This window comes from Mixophyes fleayi, chromosome 9 (assembly GCF_038048845.1).
Source record: "Mixophyes fleayi isolate aMixFle1 chromosome 9, aMixFle1.hap1, whole genome shotgun sequence".
In the NCBI taxonomy this organism is placed as follows: Eukaryota; Metazoa; Chordata; class Amphibia; order Anura; family Limnodynastidae; genus Mixophyes; species Mixophyes fleayi.
Window position 1 is genome coordinate 112,783,241 of NC_134410.1, and position 23,936 is coordinate 112,807,176.

Here is a 23,936-nt window from a genome sequence, read left to right on the forward strand (position 1 = left end):
GAGGAGTCCTCCGGTTTGTATATGCAGTCTGCGATGGCACTGACATCTCACCCAGGGTAGGGGGTGGAAGGTTCTAAGCTCTGAAGCCTTTGCAAAAATGGCTGATGTCCTGAGTTGTTTACTTGGCTTTTTTATTTTGCTCTTCCTTATCCCAAGGGTTATGCGCAGCTTTGAACAGAGTTATTAATGTTGGCTCAGTCAGTTCATTTTAGAGATTGGTCCCCAGAGGCAGAGTTCAAGCTTGAGGCATCCATTGCAGATGATGATGTCACTTCCTGTTGCAGTAAATTTTTCTGAGCATTGGCTACCTTAATAAGGGAACAAATGTACGGGCTATGAGCCAGTGCTTAGGATCTGCCTAATGCCTTAGTCATTAATGACATAGGCCCTAGTAGTAGGGTGGGGCAAACTTTTTATTAAATTTTAGATGCTTCCGATTAAAAACTCAATTTCATCACAACTGAAAAAGTTTTTTTTTTTTGTCTGACATGCCTAATGTTGGTGCTGCTACGTTTCTTGTGTTAGTGTTTGACCGCTACAAGCTAAACTCTAAAAATAAATTGCAGTCTGTGTACAGCTGTGATTGCTGCTGTTGTGTAGTGGTCTAAGTTAGACTTACAGTTCCCTAGGTAACAGAAAAGTTGTGTTCTAATTGATGGATTCATAACACAGGACAGATTGTAGCTGGAAGTTTCAAGGGACACAATGAGATATTATCATCATCATCATTTATTTATATAGCTCCAACATATTCCGTAGCACTTTACAATTGGGGACAAACATAGTAAGCTAATAAACAAACTGGGTAAAACAGACAAAGAGGTGAGAAGGCCCTGCTCGCAGGCTTACAATCTATGGGACAATGGGAGTTTGACACATGAGGTTAAGTCTACATTTTGCATTTCGGCCCAGCCAGACTGCAAAGATAAAAGTGACTCCTAAGCTAAATGATCCTGTCACACAACAATGTTGGTCAAGGGGCTGTTGTATAACAGGTGGTAATAGGGTAATGTAGTGAGATTAAGAGGGTGGTTGAGGAATATTATAAGCTTGTCTGAAGAAGTGGGTTTTCAGAGAACACTTGAAAGTTTGTAGACCAGAGGAGAGTGTTATTGTGCGAGGGAGAGAATTCCATAGAGTGGGTGCAGCCCGCAAAAAAGTCCTGTAACCGGGAATGGGAGGATGTAATGAGGGTGGATGAGAGACGCAGATCTTGTGCAGAACGGAGTTGCCGAGTTGGGAGATATTTTGAGACGAGAGAGGAGATGTATGTTGGTGCAACTTTGTTAAGATCTGTTTTGGGCTTTTTATTGCCTGTATGATCACCCTTTGGCCATCGCATGCAGATGTCTTGTGTTGTTTGTGGTGGAAGAAAACAGGGACGTCCCATCCACTTTAGTTTTTTAACAGATCTGCAGTGAAAGACGGGGTAAGACTGGAAAATGTACGGATGTTTGAATGTTGTGAGTTTAGTTTCTCTAAGTGACTTGGAAGTGAAAAGGTTAGGGATATTTTTGGCATCAGCTAATTATAGGCTATTATTATTCTAACAATCCAAATGCCCTACCCATCCATGAGACAGAATAGATGAATGCAATTAACTTAATTATCAGACAATTGTTAATGTTAAAAGAATGACAACCCAGTAATTATATCCCGCCTGTACTACATATTTTGGAACCCATTCATGGATAAGGCAGATTAGTGGAAACTTTTCCCTGATGGAAGTAGGGTTTATGTATCTATAAGTATTTTGTAGGACACATGGATACAAGGATATATTTTCGCAAGAACGTAATTTCTCTGCATATCTCCATTTGCAAAATTCACAACCAGCAAAGGAAGGGGTTCTTTACAGTAAGGGCAGTCAAGATATGGAATTCATTGCCAGGGAAGGTTGTGATGGCAGATTCAATAGATACGTTTAAGAAAGGGTTAGACAAATTTTTAGCTGAAAAGTGTATCCAGGGATACGACCGTTAATTAAAATGAAGGATAGTAGTGGATATAGGGTAAAAATAGGACTGCAATATTGAGTCTGGGGGGATTTTCACAATTGAAACAGATTGGCGGTTGCTTACACTGGATCAATTTGAAATATAAGTGCAGGATCGCAGGAGATCCAAAATAGGTTGAACTTGATGGACTGGTGTCTTTTTTTCAACCTCATCAACTATGTTACTATGTATTTATTAATTACAGAACTGGATGCATTGATAGAGCCAGACTGCCATACCCCCTCGCCATCTACCATTTAATGTTTTTGGGTCGTTTCCGTAGATCTGTTGGGTTGTGTGTGTCTTTCCTGACATTCCTATCTGCATTGTTATAATAACATGATTAGTAATCCTAAAGATAAATACATGTTCAGTGGTGTATTGACCTGGCCTGGTTCCCGTAGGATTATGTATCTTACCTGAACGAACTGCTTGCTGCTGGATTAAAATATTTCTGTGCAACCTCATATTTCTACGTCACCGTGATTGTAAATATCTAGGGAGCGAAGGGCTTTTGTGGACATTTGTTGTTAAGTGGAACACTGTGTAAAATTCAGACATGAAGTGCAGGGATGAACAACCGCAGTCCCTACTGCGGAAAATTGGGCGTCCTGTGTTAATGTTAACTGGCATATAGCTAAAATATAAATTATATTTTTTATTTGTTACGTCGTTGGTTGCTGAGCATTCTATTGATTCGTTTCAGGATTTCAAAGGGTTATTTATAGTATCAACCGACCTTCCCAGGAAAAGTATTTTGCATAATTGCATAATTATACTGCCAAATATTCTTACTCACATCCATTACACTTGTCACAGAAGTATGTTACTGGACCAGACTGATCGGTTTTACCATATAATAGGCTGCTGCAGAGCTCAGGCATGTCTACGCTGTTGGCTATTCCTCAGTCGGCAGTTTGTGGATACAAGACGCTTGTTTGGCCTCTAGCATACCTAGGGATATGAACGAAATAAACCAGGGCCTGTTAGCATTTCCTAGGTAGGGAATAAAAGTTACAGTAAGATACTAGGTAACGCTGATTCGTTTTGAAGACTTTGACTGCTGACAGCATCCGTACAACATATAGCTTGACAAATATTTGAACCATTAATGAGTAATGACTCCTGAGACCAAGGGCTAGATTTACTAAGCTGCGGGTTTGAAAAAGTGGTGATGTTGCCTATAGCAACCAATCAGATTCTAGCTTTCATTTATTTAGCACCTTCTACAAAATGACAGCTAGAATCTGATTGGTTGCTATAGGCAACATTCCCACTTTTTCAAACCTGCAGCTTAGTAAATCTAGCCCCAAGTCCAATGCAGAATCTACTATCCAATGATCCTATTGATTTTCACGTATTGGGGCACACATATTGGGCAAATTGTCTGATATTGCTGGCAATAAGGGCATGTGGCCAACATAAATATATTGGTAGCCACACGCGCCAATATCACAGTCAGTTCCTGCAAAGATGAGTGCAGTGATCTGATTGGGATCCACTGAAACATTCCCAGGCATGTTCTTAAATCAGGTGTCTGCACACAGAGCTTTCCCCTATGACCCCTTCAACCAATACACCAAGTTTATTATTCCAGTTATCCGTGCTGAATTCAAGGGTAACTACAGCAGGGAAACAAATGACAAGTTCAGCAACAGAGCATTTTGTACCGGGTGGAGGGGTTCATGTTGGAGGGTCGTCTACACAGGCCAGAGTATTTTCCTGAATGCAAATATTGTTTGTGGTTCGTGTTTTTCCCATCTGTGCAATGTACAGTGTCCCTAGGTAGATCTTGGTATACATGTTAACAAGCAATAAGTTTACTGTGCCTAGATGCGTTCACGACACTGCTGTAATAGTGACTAGCGCTCACTTATGTGAGGTCAGGCGACTCTCTTGTATTCTGCAGCTCTGATAACCGGTGGTATTTAGCAGCCTCTAATCTCTGCAGAGCAACTCAGACTCTAGGGGAAAGGTTACTAAAGGACGTTACTCTCCACCAGCGTCTCTGCTGTTCTGCTTTGGTTACCAGAGCTGCAGAATGTGAAGTGACTTCACTGTCAGCAGTACAGGGCACCAGATCTAAAATACATTATGAAAAGGCAACTTGTATTTCACATATGTGTGTGTGTCCAATGTCATACTGACAGTACGGCGGGTGACTGTCTGTAACAGTGTTAGCTGCGTGACTGCCATGTTAGGCTCCAGTAGGCTCGACTATTTGTGGTCCTGAATTGGTGGTCTGCTCCGATAAGTGATCATAAACACAAACTGTGACCCAGACAAGAAATCATGTACATTTAAAAAAAATATATATTTTATTTACTTTTTTTTTTATTAATGAAACAAATATATAAATATTTTGCAATATTTTGTTTCTATGCCTTTTACATTTATATTGTTGATGAGTTAAGTAGTTGCCAAGTGAATGACCTATTGTCCAAATAGACCAGGGCTTCCTGTGGTCACATTGCAAAATGAATGAGTATTGTTTTACAAACTAGCTTTAAAAATGGAGTTTTGGTAACGAAAAAAAACAAAATATCTATATAATTATCATCATCATCATCATCATCATCATCATCATTTATTTATATAGCGCCACTAATTCCGCAGTGGTGTACAGAGAACTCATTCACATCGGTCCCTGCCACATTGGAGCTTACAGTCTAAATTCCCTAACATACACACATACAGACAGAGAGAGAGAGCGAGAGAGAGAGAGAGAAAAAGAGACTAGGGTCAATTTTTTATAGCAGCCAATTGACCTACCAGTATGTTTTTGGAGTGTGGGAGGAAACCGGAGCACCTGGAGGAAACCCACGCAGACAAATACAAACTACACACAGATAAGGCCATGGTCGGGAATTGAACTCATGACCCCAGTGCTGTGAGACAGAAGTGCTAACCACTTCGCCACCGTGCTGCCCATAATTGGGTGATTAAGGGCTCGTTTTACTAAGCTGCGGGTTTGAAGAAGTGGAGATGTTGCCTATAGCAACCAATCAGATTCTAGCTGTCATTTTGTAGAAAGTACTAAATAAATGAAAGCTAGAATCTGATTGGTTGCTATAGGCAACATCCCCATTTTTTCAAACCCGCAGTTTAGTAAATATACCCCTGAGACTTTTTTTGAGTAATTCCACACATGATCAGTGTAATAGGATTGCTTTCTCTCTTTGTGATACAGCAAACTGACTGTCATTCTCATCAGTCCCTGCCCCATCAGAGCTTACAGTCTAAATTCCCTAACACATCTACAGACAAACATAGACTAGGGTTAACCTACTAGTATGTCTTTGGAGTGTGGGAGGAAACAGGAGCACCTGGAGGAAACCCACACAAACACGGTGAGAGCATACAAACTCCTCACAGATCAATCCCTGATCAGGAATTGACCTCATGACCCCAGCGCTAGCAGTAGTGCTAACCACTGAGCCACCTCGCTGCCTATATATGTACATGAGTGGGCGAAGTCTGTTTATTGAGTGTAGATACACAAGCGCAAAACTGTTTATTAGGACAAGCGACTATTTATTTTTAGCAGTTAAATTTTCAGGTCATTCGATGTTCCAAACACAGACAGCTTTGTCTAGCAGCCATTGGGTCTGATTAGCCCCCCCCCCCTCCCCCATCAAGTTCCCACTTAAAATGTAAGCTTTTTATAACATAATTATGATATCCATTTTATTGTTTTGGTCTGTTGTGTACATTATTGGCAGGAGTAAAATAATACTCCTATGCACTAATGGAATATAAAAATACTTCAGTACATAGCACATTAGGATCTCAAGACTTTCTGTCGGCTATGCGGACAAACAATTGAGGAAGAAGAATTATTCACGTCATTAGTCACACTTGACTGTCACAGTGTGCAAATCCTGCGAGTTCCTCAGTTGTTTTATGTTCTTTCTAAATAGACCGGGATTCTTGTGGCCTTGTCGTGCATTGAACTTTGTCCTCACTTGTCAACTGGGGAAATTAACCTTCAGTTGACTTTATTATTATTATTATTATTATTATTATTATTATTATTATTATTATAATTATTATTATCATTACCATTTATTTATATAGCGGCACTAATTCTGCAGCGCTGTACAGAGAACTCTCTTACATCAGTCCCTGCCCCATTGGGGCTTACAGTTTAAATTCCCTAGCGCACGCACACGTCAATTTGTTAGCAGCGAATTAACCGACCAGTATGTTTTTTTTGTTTTTTTTTTAAGCAAAAGTAAGTAAGGCAAAACCATGTTGCATTGGAGGGGGAGGTAAATTTAAACTGTGATGGTAGATTTATATTTGGGGTGGGGCATGTCCTACATCAACTTTAAATTTCAGTGTACAAATAAGCTATCAAGTATTTGTGTGCTACATGAAAGAACAGCCAGTATTTTCCTTATTTGCACCCCCTGCATTGTAACATGGTTTTGTCCAGAAAACTTGAGTAAGAAAACTTACTCATTTTTTTGCTTCACTTTCCTGTATGAATCAGGCCCAATGTGTGTAACGTGTTTGTATCATTGTCCCCTCAGTATGCAGCACTGCCATAAATGTTGGTGCTCTAAAAAAGAATGGATAATAATAATAATGGCCTCCTGCAACCTCTGCTAAATGGACTTTTTGTGTGTGTGCTTCAGCCATGTCTTTAGATCATAAGGTTGATTAGTTTATTTTCAGTCTATTGGGAGTAGATGCTAATACTTTGGAGACTAATCGTTAGTAAAACAAGACTTCCATTGACGGTTGGATGTCTGTGTCGAGTTCGCTGAGCATTCTGGGAGGAAAACGATTGTTTGCAAACTTTGTGCACCCCTGGAGGTTTCACTGAATCATTAAGTGAAAAGAAGGTAACACAACCTCTTTAGGGTAAAAATGTAAACATGACCTATTTCTACACATATTAATAACAGATTACTGTTTATTTTTGGAATTCAACTGATTGAAAAAAATAAAACAATGGCCTGTGTCATGTGCAGGAATTCAGCAGCGTCAGTCGGTACTTAGTAACACGTTTGGCAGAAATCAGTGTTTCTTCTAGCTATTTTTGGCTTAGAAAGTCTCTCCAGCTCCTCCTTGCAGAACTCTATACTATAATTGTCGGTCTCCTACTATGCAATGCATGTTTAGGTCTCCACAGAAATATTCAAGACTGTCAAGGACATTCCAAACTTTAGTCTTTCATTCCTGTGAGTACTTTGTGTTTGATTTTAAAAGTTTTTTGGGATCACGGGGCGGAGGGGATCCACCATGCTCTCTGCCCTTGCGTCCACCCACCACGCCCCTTTTGAAGGATCCCGTAGGCTGTGGGTACTTCTTTCCATATCGGTTCCCCTTAACATCCTTTTCCTTATGATGTATCTAGCTGATAAAGCTAGAAGTATTTAGATCTCTTTTCACAGCCTCTTCCTGCTTTGTAACAGCCGATTATCCTGCAGGTCTCAGTCCTCAGCTGCTGAGAGGAGCCGGTGGTTGTTGAGTGGACACAATAACCTGGGAGTGTAAAAGGTTGAGTCTTCACCTGGCTTAGTTTAATGTCAAGTCAATCACGTTTTGAGGTCTGTACCCCAAAGTACTATAAAGGTGCCTAAACTGTACACATGTCACATTTTTCACATTTAATAGTAATTGTGCAGAGATTTGTCATGTTTAAGTTTGTATCCTGTGTTAACTTTTTTTCACTTAGAGATTCAATGAAAAAAGCAATTTGACCAGTTGAGTCCAAACTCTTGAGTACTGTAGATTAGGAGTACTTGATGCTTTCTAGGCCTTAATCTGTGTGTAGCCGTGGAGTACTACTTGTAGGTGATGTGTATGAGAGCGTTAGTCCTTAGATGGTGCATATGAATATACCCTTTTGGTCACTAGAGGATGGCTAAGTGGAAGCCACTACTAGTGGTGAAACGCGTTAGTGAGAAGAATACACTCTTAACATTCCTCCTACCTCTAGCTGCCTACTTCCATTCTTTCCACTCTTACGCCCTCCAGAGACAATGATCCATATCCACCATCTTCGGATTACCACGACAGCCCCCTACAAACAGCGCCCCCCCCCCCCCCCCCCCCCCCCCCCTGCAGCAGACAGATAAGTCTAACTTTATTTCTGGGTTCACTTGGAGGCGGAACCAGTGTTTGTAGCGCACACGCCAGCCAGGCGCAATAGTCCAACCTTTACCAAAGCGTTCTAGTCCCCCTGCCTTCAGGAATAATCTATAATGTCTCAACAGTTATCTCTCTGCTCTATATGCTAATTCCCTACATGACATTGAAGCCATCACTGTGCATTGTTCTTCTAATGCTGAAGGGGTTAATTAGCCCAGTAAGGTTTATTAAACTGTCGACTTTTCAGGGTAGGCACTCGCGATCTGAACTGATGTGTCTGCATTACTTGTCTGATCGGATCTTCTCACAGAGCTGGAGCGATGCTCGGTGCATCAGAATCTGACATCTTACTCTCGGCTTTGCAAACTAGTTTTGAAACCTGTGGTTTGTTTATTCTTGTTACGTGTGCGCTGGCAAATTTGTTCTGCAGTGTTTGCGAAATTCACGTTGTCCTCGTTTGCAGGTGGAAATGTCCCTGCTGCAGCAGTGCTACAAGGACTTGTCCTCGCAGATCAACGTCATCCTGCTGGAGAGGCTGTGGTACGTGATGCTGGAGCAGTTTCTCATGAAGTATGTGTGGAGCGCGTCGGGCCTGGTCATGGTGGCAGTGCCCATCATCACAGCCACCGGCTACTCGGAGAAGGGTAAGGGGTAGACGTAACTTCGATAATGTACTTCTAATTGATTTCACAAATGTGTGTTTACAACAGTCTCATATCAAGGTATGTGACATTATACCTAATCTCATTAGGTAGCCTAGCGAACGACTCCCAGCATTCTTAATGACCTTTCACCCGGTGATGTGCGTAGAAAAATGCTCTTCATCATGGGAGAAACAGTTCATGAAACTTTGACACATATCTCTTTCCTAATTAGCCAATCAAAGTTTAGGTTTCTTTTTTCTATGAATTGATAGACATAACCGCTAATTCACACATAAAACTTGGTACAATGGCTGCCCCGTCGAAACAATATATTTGTCAAAACGGATTTAATTTGTTTCCTTAGTTGTTTTCTACATTATTAATACTTGCACAAGGGGATGTATTCGATCAAAGGGAAAATATATTTTCATTGATTCATTGGGCCTGAGTCATTAATGAAAGTAAGGCAAAAAAAGGAGTAAATGTTCTCCGGGACAAACCATATTACAATGCAAGGGGTGCACATTAGTTTATTATCTTGCACATAATTTAAATACTGGCTGCTTTTTCATGTAGCGCACAAATGCTTGATAGCTTTATATTTACACTGAAATGTAAAGTTGATCTAGGACATATCCTACCCCAATTATAAATCTGTCCCCACATTTTATATTTACTCCCCGCTCCAATGCCACATGGTTTTGTCCAGGTGCAAAGTTACTCCTTTTTTATGCTTTGCTCTCCTTAAGGACTCTTTCATTGTGTTCTCCTCTTATTGCACCCGCTTCTACACATTTGGAACTAGAAAGGGTTCAGAGAAGGGCGACAAAATTGATAAAGGGTATGGAGTCATTAAGTTATGAGGAAAGGTTAGCCAGTTTAGGCATGTTTACTTTAGAAAAGAGGCGTCTAAGGGGAGATATGATTACTATGTACAAATACATTCAGGGTCAATACAGAGAGCTTTCATGGGAACTTTTTACCCCAAGGACCATACACAGGACACGCGGTCATCCCCTAAGGTTAGAGGAGAGGAAATTTCACAACCAGCAAAGGAAGGGGTTCTTTACAGTAAAGGCAGTCAAGATATGGAATACATTGCCAGCGAAGGTTGTGATGGCAGATTCAATAGATATGTTTAAGAAAGGGTTAGACAAATTTTTAGCGGAAAGGTGTATCCAGGGATACGATCGTCAATTAAAATGAAGGATAGTAGTGGATATAGGGTAAAAATAGGACTGCAATATTGAGTCTGGGGGGATTTTCACAATTGAAACAGATTGGCGGTTGCTTACTCTGGATTAATTTCAAATATAAGTGCAGGAGATCCAAAATAGGTTGAACTTGATGGACTGGTGTCTTTTTTTCAACCTCATCAACTATGTTATGTTACATAGTAGAAGACTATAATGGAGCCGTTTGTGGGCTGAACCAATATCTGAATGTAGTCCATTTATTCGCTAGGAACCAGAGGCCGCTATAGTCTTAAACTTTGACTTTTTGCTTTCTTCGTTTTGTACATCAGACTCGGAGGAAGTGAAGAAAGCAGCGATGGAAATGAAGGAAGAGGAACTAGTGAGTGAGCGAGCTGAAGCATTCACCACAGCCAGGAATCTGCTGACTGCTGCGGCTGATGCCATAGAGAGAGTAATGTCCTCTTATAAAGAGGTAGGTCACATGTTCACCTCACTCATCACTAGATGGGATATTAGTAGGGGAAATGTAATACATCAAAAAAAAAATTATTCCCATCAACAATATAGGTCAATTGCTCCCATGTGACAGGAAAACTGATTTACTTGTTAGTTCATCATTTATTTATATAGCGCCACTAATTCTGCAGCGCTGTACAGAGAACCGACATCAGTCCCTGCCCCATTGGAGCTTACAATCTAAATTCCCTAACATACACACACAGACGAAGAGAGACTAAGGACAATTTAATAGCAGCCAATTAACCTACTAGTATGTTTTTGGAGTGTGGGAGGAAACCCACAGAAACACGGGGAGAACATACACACTACACACAGATAAGGCCATGGTCAGGAATTGACCTCATGACCCCAGTGCTGAGAGGCAGAAGTGCTAACCACTGAGCCACCATGTGGGAAAATGCACTTTAATGCATGCATTAGTTATGACTATTAATTATATAGCTACAGTTTTGTGTTATTGAAAAGTTTACATCCCTTACTGCTACGTGCAAGTGGACCTCCCCCTGCAGATATATCCAATGGCTGAGAAGTGTGCAGGCCTCCAGGGAGAAACAAAATACTCCCTGAATACAAGTCCTGGACCAATGAGTGTTTTTTTGCTCTACTGTCAGAGGAAGGCGCTGGGGACAGTGGAAGCGAGATGAGGACCGTAGTTCAGAGGCAGATTGCAGAGGGCGTATCTCTAGTGATGACATCAGAGATGAAGGGGAGGAGTTGGAAGCGGCTTTGAAGTTGAGGGTGAGACGCTAGAATTGAATTCTGGAGGAAACGGGGAGCCAGTGCAGGGTGTTGCAGAGATCCACAGGGGTACCTCTTACAAATGATTGTACCCCTCACCAGATATTGTCTGTGGTTCACCCGACAATATAACCGTAAACTACAGACTGGAAACCATTGAGCATTCTAGTCTTAGAGAAACCAGTTTTGGAGAACACAAGGTTTTATTTTCGTGGGCACTGCATAGAATAACTACTGATATTGACGTTGGAATGTGACTTGCCTCATCACATGGTTATAAAATGACTTAGCAGGTCTTAAACTGCTTCTAAGACCTCCATAACATCTGTTTTTTAACTTACACATCTTGCATAAAGCCTTCACCTGACTTCTACCAGCTGCTGCGCTGTACATAGATCTATTATAAAAGGATTACGCTTTGTCTGACCGACGAGTCGCTCCTTGTTCCGACAGATAACCGAGCTGGCCGGCTACACAGCGCGAGTACACGATATGTTTGAAGTGTTTGAAGATGTGCATAAAGGCGTCTACAAACGGCCGGGAGAGCTGGAAGACGTGGATCCCCAGAAGAAGGACGTTATCCAGCATGGCATTCGCATTGAAGGACCCCTGGAGATAAGAGGTAGGAGAAGTTATGTATATAGTTCCATTATTTATACAGAAGGTTACAGTGAGCCTCTGTAGCGTCCCCTAAGTGTCCTAGAATAGTGTCCAGTATATAGAACACAAGTGGTTTTCCCCACACATATGAACTGTCATTATAATCATTAAAGGGTAATAAGATTACTTCCCAGCCGTTCTGATTTAGGTGGTGACGGTCACGTTTTGCGGGCTTTGTCTCGCCATGCTGATCTGGACAGCTTTGTCCTGCGGGTGGGAGATTTGGGAGGTGCCGATTTGAACGGATGCCGTGCGCCATGGCACTGCAGGTGTTTGGAGGGGAGGACAGTACAGGGCAGCCTAGCACTTCCAAAGCGCTAGACACGCCTCCTTTTGTGACAAGGACACGCCCCTGTTCCCAATGCCGTAGTCCTAAATGCCGAGAGGTATAGATAAGTGTAAAAATTAAGTTAGTGCGTTAACAATTCCCCATTGAACTCAAAATTAGTTTTCTGAACTACATAACCTATACAGTTAAATGTCTATAGAGCTGTTGGAGAAAACTTTGTGATGTGTGGTGAGAAGTTTGGCTTTGGTGAGGTCACAGGGTGGTTATCAGGAACGCACTGAGCATGCTCCTGCCAGCACATGGGATGGTCCCGCTCATTAATTAATTACTCATGAATATTCATAGACGCTCAGAAGATGCCTAGTTTCAGGCATGCATGTAACAAGGGGTTGGGTACGCTCTACCGATGTCCACTACTCCAACATGGAGAAGGGCTACAAAGAAAATCCGAAATTATGAAAAACCGATTGGAAAATAAACAGACTTACCTTCAACCCAACGCTGCAGATCTCCGATGGGAGCGCCGAGCTGACAGCAAGCGATTCTGATTGGAGAAGTGTTCGGCACTGGAGGCTGACGTCATCGCGACATCTGTCAGTAGAAATTTAAAGCGGCAATGTCGGGTTAAGTGTTTTAAACACTTAACCTTAGGGGTCCCCACATTGCCGCTTTAAATGCCTATTGACAGACGTCGCGATGACGTCAGCCTCCAGCGCCGAACACTTCTCCAATCGGAATCGCTTGCTGTCAGCTGGTGATCCAATCAGAGATCTCCAACGTCGGGTTGAAGGTAAGTCTGTTTATTTTCCAATCGGTTTTTCATAATTTTCTTTGTAGGCCTTCTCCATGTCGGAGTAGTGGTGATCATAAAAACGATTACCACCGTTAGCGGCTATAGAAGACACTATAAAGCTGCAGCAAACTTCAGATGTAAATATATGTTACTATATATTCAGTTATCTATTGACGGTCCATGTATCTGTTTGTCGTGCAGGTTTGTTTAGGTGAAAGTTTGGCCTTAAATTCAAAGTAAGCAAATTGGAAGGGGCAATTGGCCTTTATCTCCTGCCAACATCGCATGTTTCTATGTACTTTACATGTTGTATAATTGAATTACCGCCAACATATGCATTTTTTTTATATATACTTGTGGAGCTATTTATAGGCGTAACTGGAAATTCCTGCTTGGGAGGTTGTAAGTGTATTTATTACTATCTTGTAAATCAAGTAAGTGTTGCCCTATGATTTGCTTTGTCGGCCAACTATCATAATCCATTCTCTGCATGTCCTCATTCACAAACGTCCTATATAACGCTATATGGTTTATTATTAACAGCTTACAGTTTAGTAATTTGTCTTTTTCGTCTGATGCGAGAGACATATGATGTAATAAACTCTCATGTAAGGTAGTATGACAGGTAAAAGCACATGTGATGATACATGGGGGAGAACCTGCATAGACGCGTTTCCATCATAGGTCAATGTACATAACATCTGCAGAAGTCTTTATAAATAGGAAAATACATTGGGTCTGATTCACTAAGGAAAGTTAGGCAAAAAAATGAGTAAGTTTTCTCCTGGACAAAACCATGTTACAATGCAAGGGGTGCAAATTAGTTTATTATTTTGCACATAAGATAAATACTGGCTGTTTTTCGTGTAACACACAAATACTTGATAGCTTTATTTTTACACTGACATTTAAAGTTGATCTAGGACATGCCCTATCCTAATTATAAATCCGTCCCCACATTTTAAATTTACCTCCAATGCAACATGGTTTTGCCAATGCGAAAAGTTACTCATTTTTTTGCTTTACTTTCCTTAATGAATCGGGCTCATTATGTTATTGTTATTAATTTTAATTGTGGGTCCACCCATTCCATGGATGCCAGTACGGTACATCATCAATCCCTTCATAAGCAAGCAGTAGAGAACAGGGTGAATCACGTATATTATAATTCGCATAGGCAGGAGAGTGCAGGGATAAGGAGGCCAGGAATTAGATGTCATAACTTGTATGTCTCACTTGACAGCGTTCCTAGAGGATCGCAGGATCCCAGAGAGGGCCCTAAGTGTGTGGGTGTGGGTGTGTGTGTATATATATATATATATATATATATATATATATATATATATATAATGTGTGTGTCTGTGTGTGTGTAGACGTAATGAATATTATATGTAACAATATATGGTTATTTTATGGTAGTGTTCCACACTTTCACATCAGAGATCACTTCAATCACCACAATAGCTTTTCAGACAATAAGAGCACTTACAATGAGATCAGCTGAATTTTTCAGATGTTTTATCATTTGCAAACGTTATGAGTGCAATTCCTTGTTGTTAAAACAAAGATTTTGGAGCCTGAGTTTTGAGAGGTCCTCATCAAGAGGAGTGGATGAGTCTTTCTCATACCTTCCTCAGGCTTGTGTCCTGTTTTCTGGCTAAGATTAACTGTTTCACCTATCGGGATAAACCGTGGAATTTTACTTAGCTTTAATTAAGTGGAGCAACATATTTTTTTTTTTTTTTTATTATTATTTTTTTTTTACACTGGTCTTGTCTGAAAGAATAGCACTTGCTGAGCAAAACATGTAAGGCACTATTCTTAGGCGTACCATGTGTTACTCTTTGGCTGCATGATATCGTGTTACAATCAGCATGTTACCATAGAACCCAATAATTTAGGGGGGGAAATCTGGGACAGAAATTATGGACACCCTTGATCTGTCCAGCTGCGTCCGGATCGTTGCAACCAGGACATTTGACCAAGACCAAGCCCGTGAATCTGTAGGCTTTGTGGCCACTGGATATAATGAGCGTGCTGTGCAAATCAGGACTAATGGGGAGAAAGTGTTCTACCCGGCACTGTCTGCCACGTTACACCCATCTCCGTTCCTGATGGCTGCTCCAGCCAGTTACCATGGAGCAGGACCAGCTGCAAATGAAAATTTAGATGCCAGCTCTGTTTTTAGATGTCAGTTAGATGGTGTAAAACATAGGGGTCTGCCAGCAACTCCCGGGTGCGTAAGAGATGTGACACCTGGGGGTATATGTATTAAAGCTGTGAGATTCCGGCGGGGAGGGAGGATCCGCAAACAATGGGGCCCAAGAAGGTGGGTGCGGAAGACAGGGAGACCGCCAGGGGGGAGGAGGGAGCGAGAGTGGACGTGGGGTGGCGGACCCTCGAGGAGGAGGGCTAAGTAGCTGGAGAGCAGAGTTAGAAGTGGTGGAAACAGGAGGAGAGATGGCCCTGCTCAGAGGAGCGTACAATCTAAGGGGAGGGGTGGACAGACAGAGAGACGCAGGGGAGAGAGGGAGAGTAGGGGGACGGAGGCAGAAGATAAGGTAGGAAGTTAAGTGGGAGACAGAAAGGCTATCTACTGGCAAAGCATGCTGGGGCTTGTAGTTTCACAACACCAGGAGAGAAACAGGTTGAACAGACCTGCTCTAGATGGCTATGTCAGAAATAACATGTGAGGGCCTAAGCTACAAGCTTGGAAGGTCTTTGGAAGCATTCACAGATATACAGGTAGCACAACTTTGGAAAGTTACAGTATGTAAATGTTTGCCCATTATAACAACGTAGACAGGAACCCTATGCGGGACTTAACATACATCAAGTGGAGATGTTGCCTATATCTCAGTGCCCCTTCATCTTGTCTTTACTCTTAAAGGGCAAGTTGTGGATGTGGAGAACGGAATCATATGTGAGAATATCCCCATCGTCACGCCAACAGGCGATGTGGTGGTCGCCAGCCTCAATATTCGGGTAAGTGCAGGAGAAGTCATGACCTGACCAGCAGCACTCGCCTTTCCTCTAGAATCCTATTGGCGTAATGAGCACAGTCAATATCTTTCTGTTACTTAATCCTATTTTCTCTGATAACTTTCCTTGAAATCTAGATCAACAGATTACACGTTACTAATTACCCCTCTCATTCATGAACTAAGCGACAGCGATTATTCCATTAGTTTTGTAAACAGTGACGGACGACCTCTGTCTGTACAATATTAATTTCTAAAGAAATAACGGGTGAAGTCCATAAACTTCAGTGCTCGTTATCAGAGTTTATTAAACAGCGATAGCAAGGAGACAAAGTCAAACGTCCAAGGACCCGGTTGAGTTGGCGATGCTCTTTAATACAACAGCAGAAATCGCTCCCTGGTACAGCAGCCATGACCTTAGAACCTATTTACACCAGTGTTTATCAATAATTTATAATTAGTGCTGCATATGTGTGTAAGTCTATATTAATCATAGAGGGAATCTGCATACCCAGCGATAATCTAATCTGTTTTGATTGGAACATACTAAGACATTGACCCTTTTGAGGTTACACAGACCTAGATATGGGGCCAGTTAGACAGTATTATCAGCCGCATTGGCCTATGTGTGAGCAGGATTTGTGTTTACTGACCAGATGCTGCCATGAGGGTCTCAGCCAAAAGCAGATGTTACTGTGTTTTATACAATATTTATGTCGTTGTGGCATTTTAAGGTTGAAGGTTCATTAAGTCTACAATGGCATACAATGAAGCTGCTGCTTAGGCAGGTCATATACTCAATAAAGGACTTGAGCTGGACAAACCGAGAAATGGCAGCGGTCATTGAGAAGGGGGGTAACAAAGATAAATAATTTTCTCAGTAAATGTAGACTTATTATTATTATTATTATTGTTATTACCATTTATTTATATAGCGCCACTAATTCCGCAGCGCTGTACAGAGAACTCGCTCACATCAGTCCCTGCCCCTTTGGAGCTTACAGTCTAAATTCCCCAACACACAGATAGACTGACAGAGACTAGGGTCAATTTTTTAGAAGCCAATTAACCTACCAGTATGTTTTTGGAGTGTGGGAGGTAACTGGAGCACCCGGAGGAAACCCACGCAAATGCGGGGAGAACATACAAACTCCTCACAGATAAGGTCATGATCCCAGTGCTGTGAGGCAGAAGTGCTAACCACTTAGCCAACATTATCCTCTGCTAGAACATATTGAAATTGTTTGGGCAGCATTGTGGCTCAGTGGTCAGCACTTCCGCCTCACAGCACTGAGGTCATGAGTTTGATTCCCAACCATGACGTTATCTTTGTGAAGTTTGTATGTTCTCCCCGTGTTTACGTGGGTTACCTCCGGGTGCTCTGGTTTCCTCCCACACTCCAAAAACATATTAGTAGGTTAATTGGCTGCTATTAAATTGACCCTAGTCTATGTCTGTGTGTATGTTAGGGAATTTAGACTGTAAGCTCCAATGGGGCAGGGACTGATGTGAGTGAGTTCTCTGTACAGCGCTGTGGAATTAGTGGCGCTATATAATGATGATGATGATGATTATATGATATGTCTGTTCCTATGCCTACAGGTAGAGGAGGGTATGCACCTGCTCATCACAGGACCTAATGGCTGTGGGAAAAGCTCATTGTTCCGTATCCTGGGAGGTCTGTGGCCTGCATATAGCGGTGTGCTGTACAAGCCACTACCCCAGCACATGTTTTACATACCCCAGAGGTAATATATCATTTCTTTATAGCTGCATTGTGGATTTTACTTATTTGTTTTCTTCGTTTTTCCCCACTTGAATTATTCTGCTAATTGCACACTATATCCATATATTTATTTCTCTGTTATTGTTCCTATGTGAGCACAATAAGCTGCCTTTGTCCTCGTCTCCCTATAGAAGGGTTGAGTTCGAATTTCCGATGCTGAGTCTGTCGATAGTTATGCTGTCAGCCAGTGGTGGATCCAGAGGGGAGGCGATCGGGGCATTCGCCCCCCCCGAGCAGCAGAAACCCTACCTTTAAAATAGGTCCCAGCCGCCGATCAAAACGGGAGGGACCAATCGCGAGCGGAAGGTGGGGCTAAACGCGGGCCAGTCAATCGGTGGTCCCAGCCGCCGGTCATAATGGGAGGAGGCGGTGCCAATCGTGAGCTGAAGGCGGGGCTAAATGCGGGCCAGCCAATCAGAGTAAAGAAGGGGTGTGATTATGCAAAATGTCAACCGTCTACCTGTCAGTGGAGTCATTCTGTCTACATGCTGAAAGCTTAAACACACTGTGGTTATCAACAGTCACAATGTCGACCTTAAACAAGCAATGCCAGCGGGTCCAGCGGCTATAGAGCCACTGGCACAAACAGTGATAAAACATAAATAAAACCACTAATGTCACAGCCGGCGGGACAATACTACAATAGCCGTATAGCTGCCGCACCCGCCGGTATTGCTCATTTAATGTAGACATTGTGATTGCTGACATTACTACTTTCGAAAATCACAATGACTACATTTTAAGCATGTCAACAGAATGAATCTGTCGATATTTACCCTGTCATCAATTCATACCCAATTTCCACACTGCAGATCCAAATTGTAATGCTCATTTTGTATGTTTATCCATAAGAAGTTTACAGTATAGTACTCTGATGGCCTCTCTTTTATTTGTTGGTGCTGCACAGAGGTTTCTAATGAAACCTATACTTTTCGATCTTGTCAGGCGCCGTCCCCGCGCCCACTCGCTTGCCGGGGACGGACGCCTCTCTCCTCTGCATGAGCGTCCTGTTGCTAGGCAATGGGACACCCCTTTTGGCCATTCCACCCCATTGTCCACCAAAGAGGGCCCACTCCCCTCTATATATAGCAGACTCTGGCACCATTAGGGTGCCAGAGTAACTAGGTCTCCCTGTGTATCGACCCGGCTTGTTCTGACCCTGCTATTCTCCACGGATTCGTGCTGTATTACCTCGTTTTGACCTTTGGCTAGTTGACTTTGCTTTGCTCTCTGATTGGTACCTCGCTTGTCCGCACGGTTTTGACCTCAGCCTGTACGACCACGATTGTTCACCGCCCGCCTCGTAGGTAGCTTCCTGGGAGGGCCGCGACCTGCACGTCGTTTGCCGCGCAATCCAAACTCCCTTGCGGGGGTCCCTGGTGAAGACCGTCGGCGTGTTAGACTCCGCGCCTCCTAGCGTAGCAGCACCAATACCCACAGGTGATCTTCAGTCCAGATACTCCGTGACAGATCTTTAAATTACCTGTTGCTATTGCGTTTCCACTCAGTAGATGGCAGCGCAGAGCAATAAAGGAATGAGAGGTCTATGGAACACTGGTACTTCCCAGCAAAGTTGTAACCGTAAAACTGATGTCTACATAGAATGTTCTGTGAAACCATCCATGTTTGCTGACACTCTGAGTACACTTTGATCTATGGTGCCTACCTAAAGTGACACTTCTTCTTATTTACAGGCCTTACATGTCCGTGGGCACCCTCCGAGATCAGGTCATCTACCCTGACACAGCAAGGGACATGAGGATGAAAGGCTTCAGTGACAAGCACCTGGAGGCCATCCTGCACATCGTGAATCTGAACTACTTGGTGCCGAGAGAAGGAGGTAGCTTTGCACATGCCTGTATTTAGTAATTGGTGAAAAAGCAGGTATTTAATTTTTTTTGGACCAAGAATATAAACCCACATCACAGAGGGTAAGGTGCACACGGTCAATATTAATCAATTGATATAGAGAGACAGTGCATCCAAGGCAGTTGCAAATTGAACCTTTTATTATATTCCAATAAAATAGCACTTAAAATATAAAAACATATTGAAAAGAATGTAAATATGCCACAAAGTAATAAACATAAATTATTATAAAATTGTATCAGACCTCATATACAGAGGAAATATCGAACCGATACTGCAATTGAATAACTTTGTAGAGATACTGAAATGTTAAAACGTGAAGAGGCCACCATAAATTTCACGGTAGTTACGAGTAACCCATTAGATCTAAAATCCCAAGCAAGCTGCGTTTTATTGTTGATATATCGTCACTGGGGGGAGGTCGGATCATAATCCAGCAAAATTACAGACTGTAAAGGAGTTTAGCAAAAGTCTTGCACTTACAGTTTCCAGAGCACCAGTCGGTGTCCATTCCTAATTCGACCAAACTCCTCCGTCCCAGCTGTCTGCTAGTGGTAGGTACCTCCGATACAGAATAACAGGCGCTCACCTGATTTGTAGTCCGGACAGCAACTTTCAATCACGAAGAAACATTCCGTATATTGCAGCCACTAATGTTCAATTGCTTTAGCTTAGAATATTTGCAGACGGCTATATTAAAATAGATAATGAATATTGCAGGTCACATTCTTATATTGGCATATAGGCGACGCGTTTCGTCCACCCTTTGTGGACTTTCTCAAAGCCTTAGTTGAGGTTACTGTGTTTATCCCCAATTGTAAATTGGACAGAATTTGCTGACACTATATACATAAATGTTGATGAAGATGCACAGATGGATGTGTAGTAGCAATTTTGGCTTTTATTAATCTTTTTAAAGCTTTTCTGTCACCGGGTCCTAAAATCATTATCAGCTATTTATATAGCGCTACTAATTCCGCAGCGCTGTACAGAGAACTCGCTCCCATCAGTCCCTGCCCCAGTGGAGCTTACAGTCTAAATTACCTAATATAGACACATACACAGACTGACACACAGACTAGGGTTAATTTGATAGCAGCCAATTAACCTACCAGTATGTTTTTGGAGTGTGGGAGGAAACCGGAGCACCCGGAGGAAACCCACGCAAACACGAGGAGAACATACAAACTCCACACGGATAAGGTCATGGTTGGGAATTGAACTCATGACCCCAGTGCTGTAAGGCAGAAGTGCTAACCACTATGCCACCGTGCTGCCCATGGTATTTTTTTTTTTTTTTTTGTTACATAGTGTCTTGTTTGCTCTGGAAAGAGTATTTTATTCATTATTTGGGTGCTATGCTCTCTCCTAGGCTTCCTCCAGCCCACACAACAGTAGAACAGTGAGGTATGTAGGAAGCCGGGCTGGGAGTGAGCGCTCACTCACCTTCCAAGTTGAGCTTTCAGACTGCAGGATGCTCACTTCCAGGCGGCTTATTGTAATGACCCACAGTTCTACTGCCGTGTGGGCATGAGAGAGAACGCAAGTAAATGTGCTTTACAGGGCACAAGTCAATAGGTAGTAACACAAAAAAATATTATTGTATGACCTGTTGACAGAGCAACTTTAATTAATAGAATGCAGTACCTATATACAGCCTGCAGATGGTGCTGTGTGATTACTTTTTAACCATTGTGTTGAGACCATGAAACACTAGACATTAACATAGTAATGTATAGGGTTCACAATGTCTTACATCCCATTGATAACATTTCGGAAGAAGGGTTAACATAGTAATTCATAAGGAGCAGTCACATTTGGCTGCAGATCTGCATTCACAGATACCTGTGTACTAAGTGTTGATTGTTGCTAGTCCAAAGTATCTAAGCCTATTCTTTATTATTAAGAACAGTTTTTTAAGTGTCTCTTAATGTTATTTTATTTTTATTTTATTTAATTTTTTTCAATAAATAAAAGTGTATTTTGTTAGTAATCCTGTATTTGATCTTTGGCATTTTATATCTATACATGTGGGATAGTTCTCGTTTCAAAACTCCTCTGCGCATGCGCAGAACTGGTGTTTACATTCGTCAAGAAAGTTAAGTCCGCTGCATATGTGGACACTTAATACAGTCTACGATTGCAGGGAGTGAACTGGGCGGGGAAGAGGCGCTTGGCCGTAGTCAGTTACAGTGGGGTCGTGTCACGCTCGAGCGCACGAAGCTGCGTCCGCATCAAGCTCTGGCCGTCTCACAGTTGCTTGTTTTTCTGCCGTATCTATTGTTCCAGCTATGGCGCTAGTCTAAGTCCTGATCAGTAATGATGTCAGTATTGTATGCAGGCTATAACGTGTCTGCTATCACGAGCAACTGTAAAAATGTCTTATGTACAGTAGACATTAAGGAGAGCCTGATACTTTTTATTTCCCTTGAAAAAAACATTTAACAGAATAAACATCAAAGTGTACTGTAGAATAGAAAGAGCTATAGATCATGCACCGCTAGCAGGAGGGGAGGGGGGGGGGTACTGTGTGCATACGGGCAGAGTAAAGAGATTACACATGATCTTTTCTAATCTAGCAGTGAAATACAGATATCATCTGCTTACACTATGCAGTCGGTCAGTATTCCAGTTTGCCTTAAGACCTTGTTGTTCTATAAGGGATCCTAGTCTCTTATTACAGCCACATGAAGAAATAAAGCTTTTCCTGGCACACAGTACTGTATACCCCGCCGTGCCAACGCAGACATTGTTGTTTCTTAGGCAGGTAGAGTACTTGAGGGCGCCAGACAGATTTCAAGCCTTTAGGGATAAATATTTGAGTCTATTGAGAAAAGGCGGAGCTCTACAGCAACGCCACAAGGAGACGATAAAGTCGTCTGAGTGTGCTAGTGTGCATCATACACATGCCGGTATTTTTATTGATCCACGGTCCAAGGCATGTTAACACAGCATGAGCTCGCCGCAAAATAGGGATCATTGATCCGTATAAAGGACGAGTCCACGGTACCCATGAGTGTTCCTTCAAACGTTCGACAGACCATGGATTGAGCATGTCTTTCTTTCTCCGGTCTGTGGTCAGTGCCCATATTCACAAACTGAGGGCGCCTCCCGCTCTGCCTTCTCTGCCACTGGCTCTTGAAAGAGTTCTTCCTTTTACATGTGGACTTTGCTTTATCCCCTCTCTTCCCAACTACAGTACTTTATTTGCTGGATAAAGCAGGTTCCCGGTACTTGCATATAGCCAGGACCTGCGCTAATCACCTTCAGTGCTGCTCAGCTGCCCCCTGCCAGGGTAGATCAGACACCAAGACACTGCATCTGATCTCTCCTGCTACGGATTGACCCCCACCAGGGTGTTATTACTAGGAAGGGAGGTGATATTTTTGAAATTCAGATTTAAAATGGAAATCCCCTTTACAGCCTCTTTCTGCAAACCTTTTACAATCTTCACAATCTTCACAAAAGACAAAACTGACTTGTTCTGGACAGTTAAAAGGCGGAAGCTGGTTATTTCCAGAATGAACTTCCTCTTTCAGACACCAACAGGTTCTGTTCAAACCATTAAACCATCAAAGCCCCAAACATCACTGCTAAACCGCCTTAACCGCTTCATGACAAGGGCCTGTCATAGCGTAATGACCAATTATGAATACATTTCACGTGTAGGAGATGCGCTAGTCTCCCCAGTAAGACCTTTGCTATGTCCTAGTCTAACGTGGTAAATCTTATATTGTTTTTTGTGGACTGACGGGCTTTTTTGTAGCATAGTTACATAAACATCTTTGGTTTGTTTTACGTGCGTTGTGTGGGTAAGTTGGAAAGATACACATTTGCTATGATTCTTTCATAGTTTATTGTCACACAATTAGACCAACTCCAGAAATGAACCCCAAAATGTAACCTGCTAGCAATTATTTTGCGTGCACAGCAAAACTGTATAGACAGAATGGACATCCGTATCTGGATTTTTTGCGTTTTGTTGCGCCCCATATCACGCACGCGCAGGCGAGCGTAAGCTGAGTACAGCCGTATCTCCTGGTTCCGGAGGCTCGTTCAACGAGACGCAGTGATTGTGATGACAATGGGCAGCACTATCTAGCCGCTTCTGATTGGCTGGTTGCAGAGCCACCACTCCAGCTAAATCCTTATATTGTATCCAGTTGTGTCTCTGACACTTCCATTTAGACCACTGCAGGAAAGAAGTTTCCAATTTGATTTTTAATGAGGAAAAAACAGATGTTATTTAATTACACTTTATACAGAAAAATAACACAATCTAATATTATCTCCTGTATATGACATTTCATTAAATTATTGTGTAGAGATCGGGTAATGCGACTTTAGCATTTACTACGTCTA

General features: G+C 42.2%; 1 protein-coding gene across 1 annotated transcript in view; it reads left to right on the forward strand.

Moving 5' to 3' along the window:
• The window catches only part of ABCD1 (ATP binding cassette subfamily D member 1), a 52,610-nt gene that overhangs the window by 16,439 nt on the left and 12,235 nt on the right, over positions 1-23,936 (forward strand). Inside the window, 6 exon segments of the mRNA XM_075184967.1 lie at positions 8,563-8,743; positions 10,269-10,411; positions 11,650-11,818; positions 15,829-15,923; positions 17,522-17,667; positions 19,400-19,545. Coding sequence (XP_075041068.1) covers positions 8,563-8,743; positions 10,269-10,411; positions 11,650-11,818; positions 15,829-15,923; positions 17,522-17,667; positions 19,400-19,545 — 880 coding nt within the window.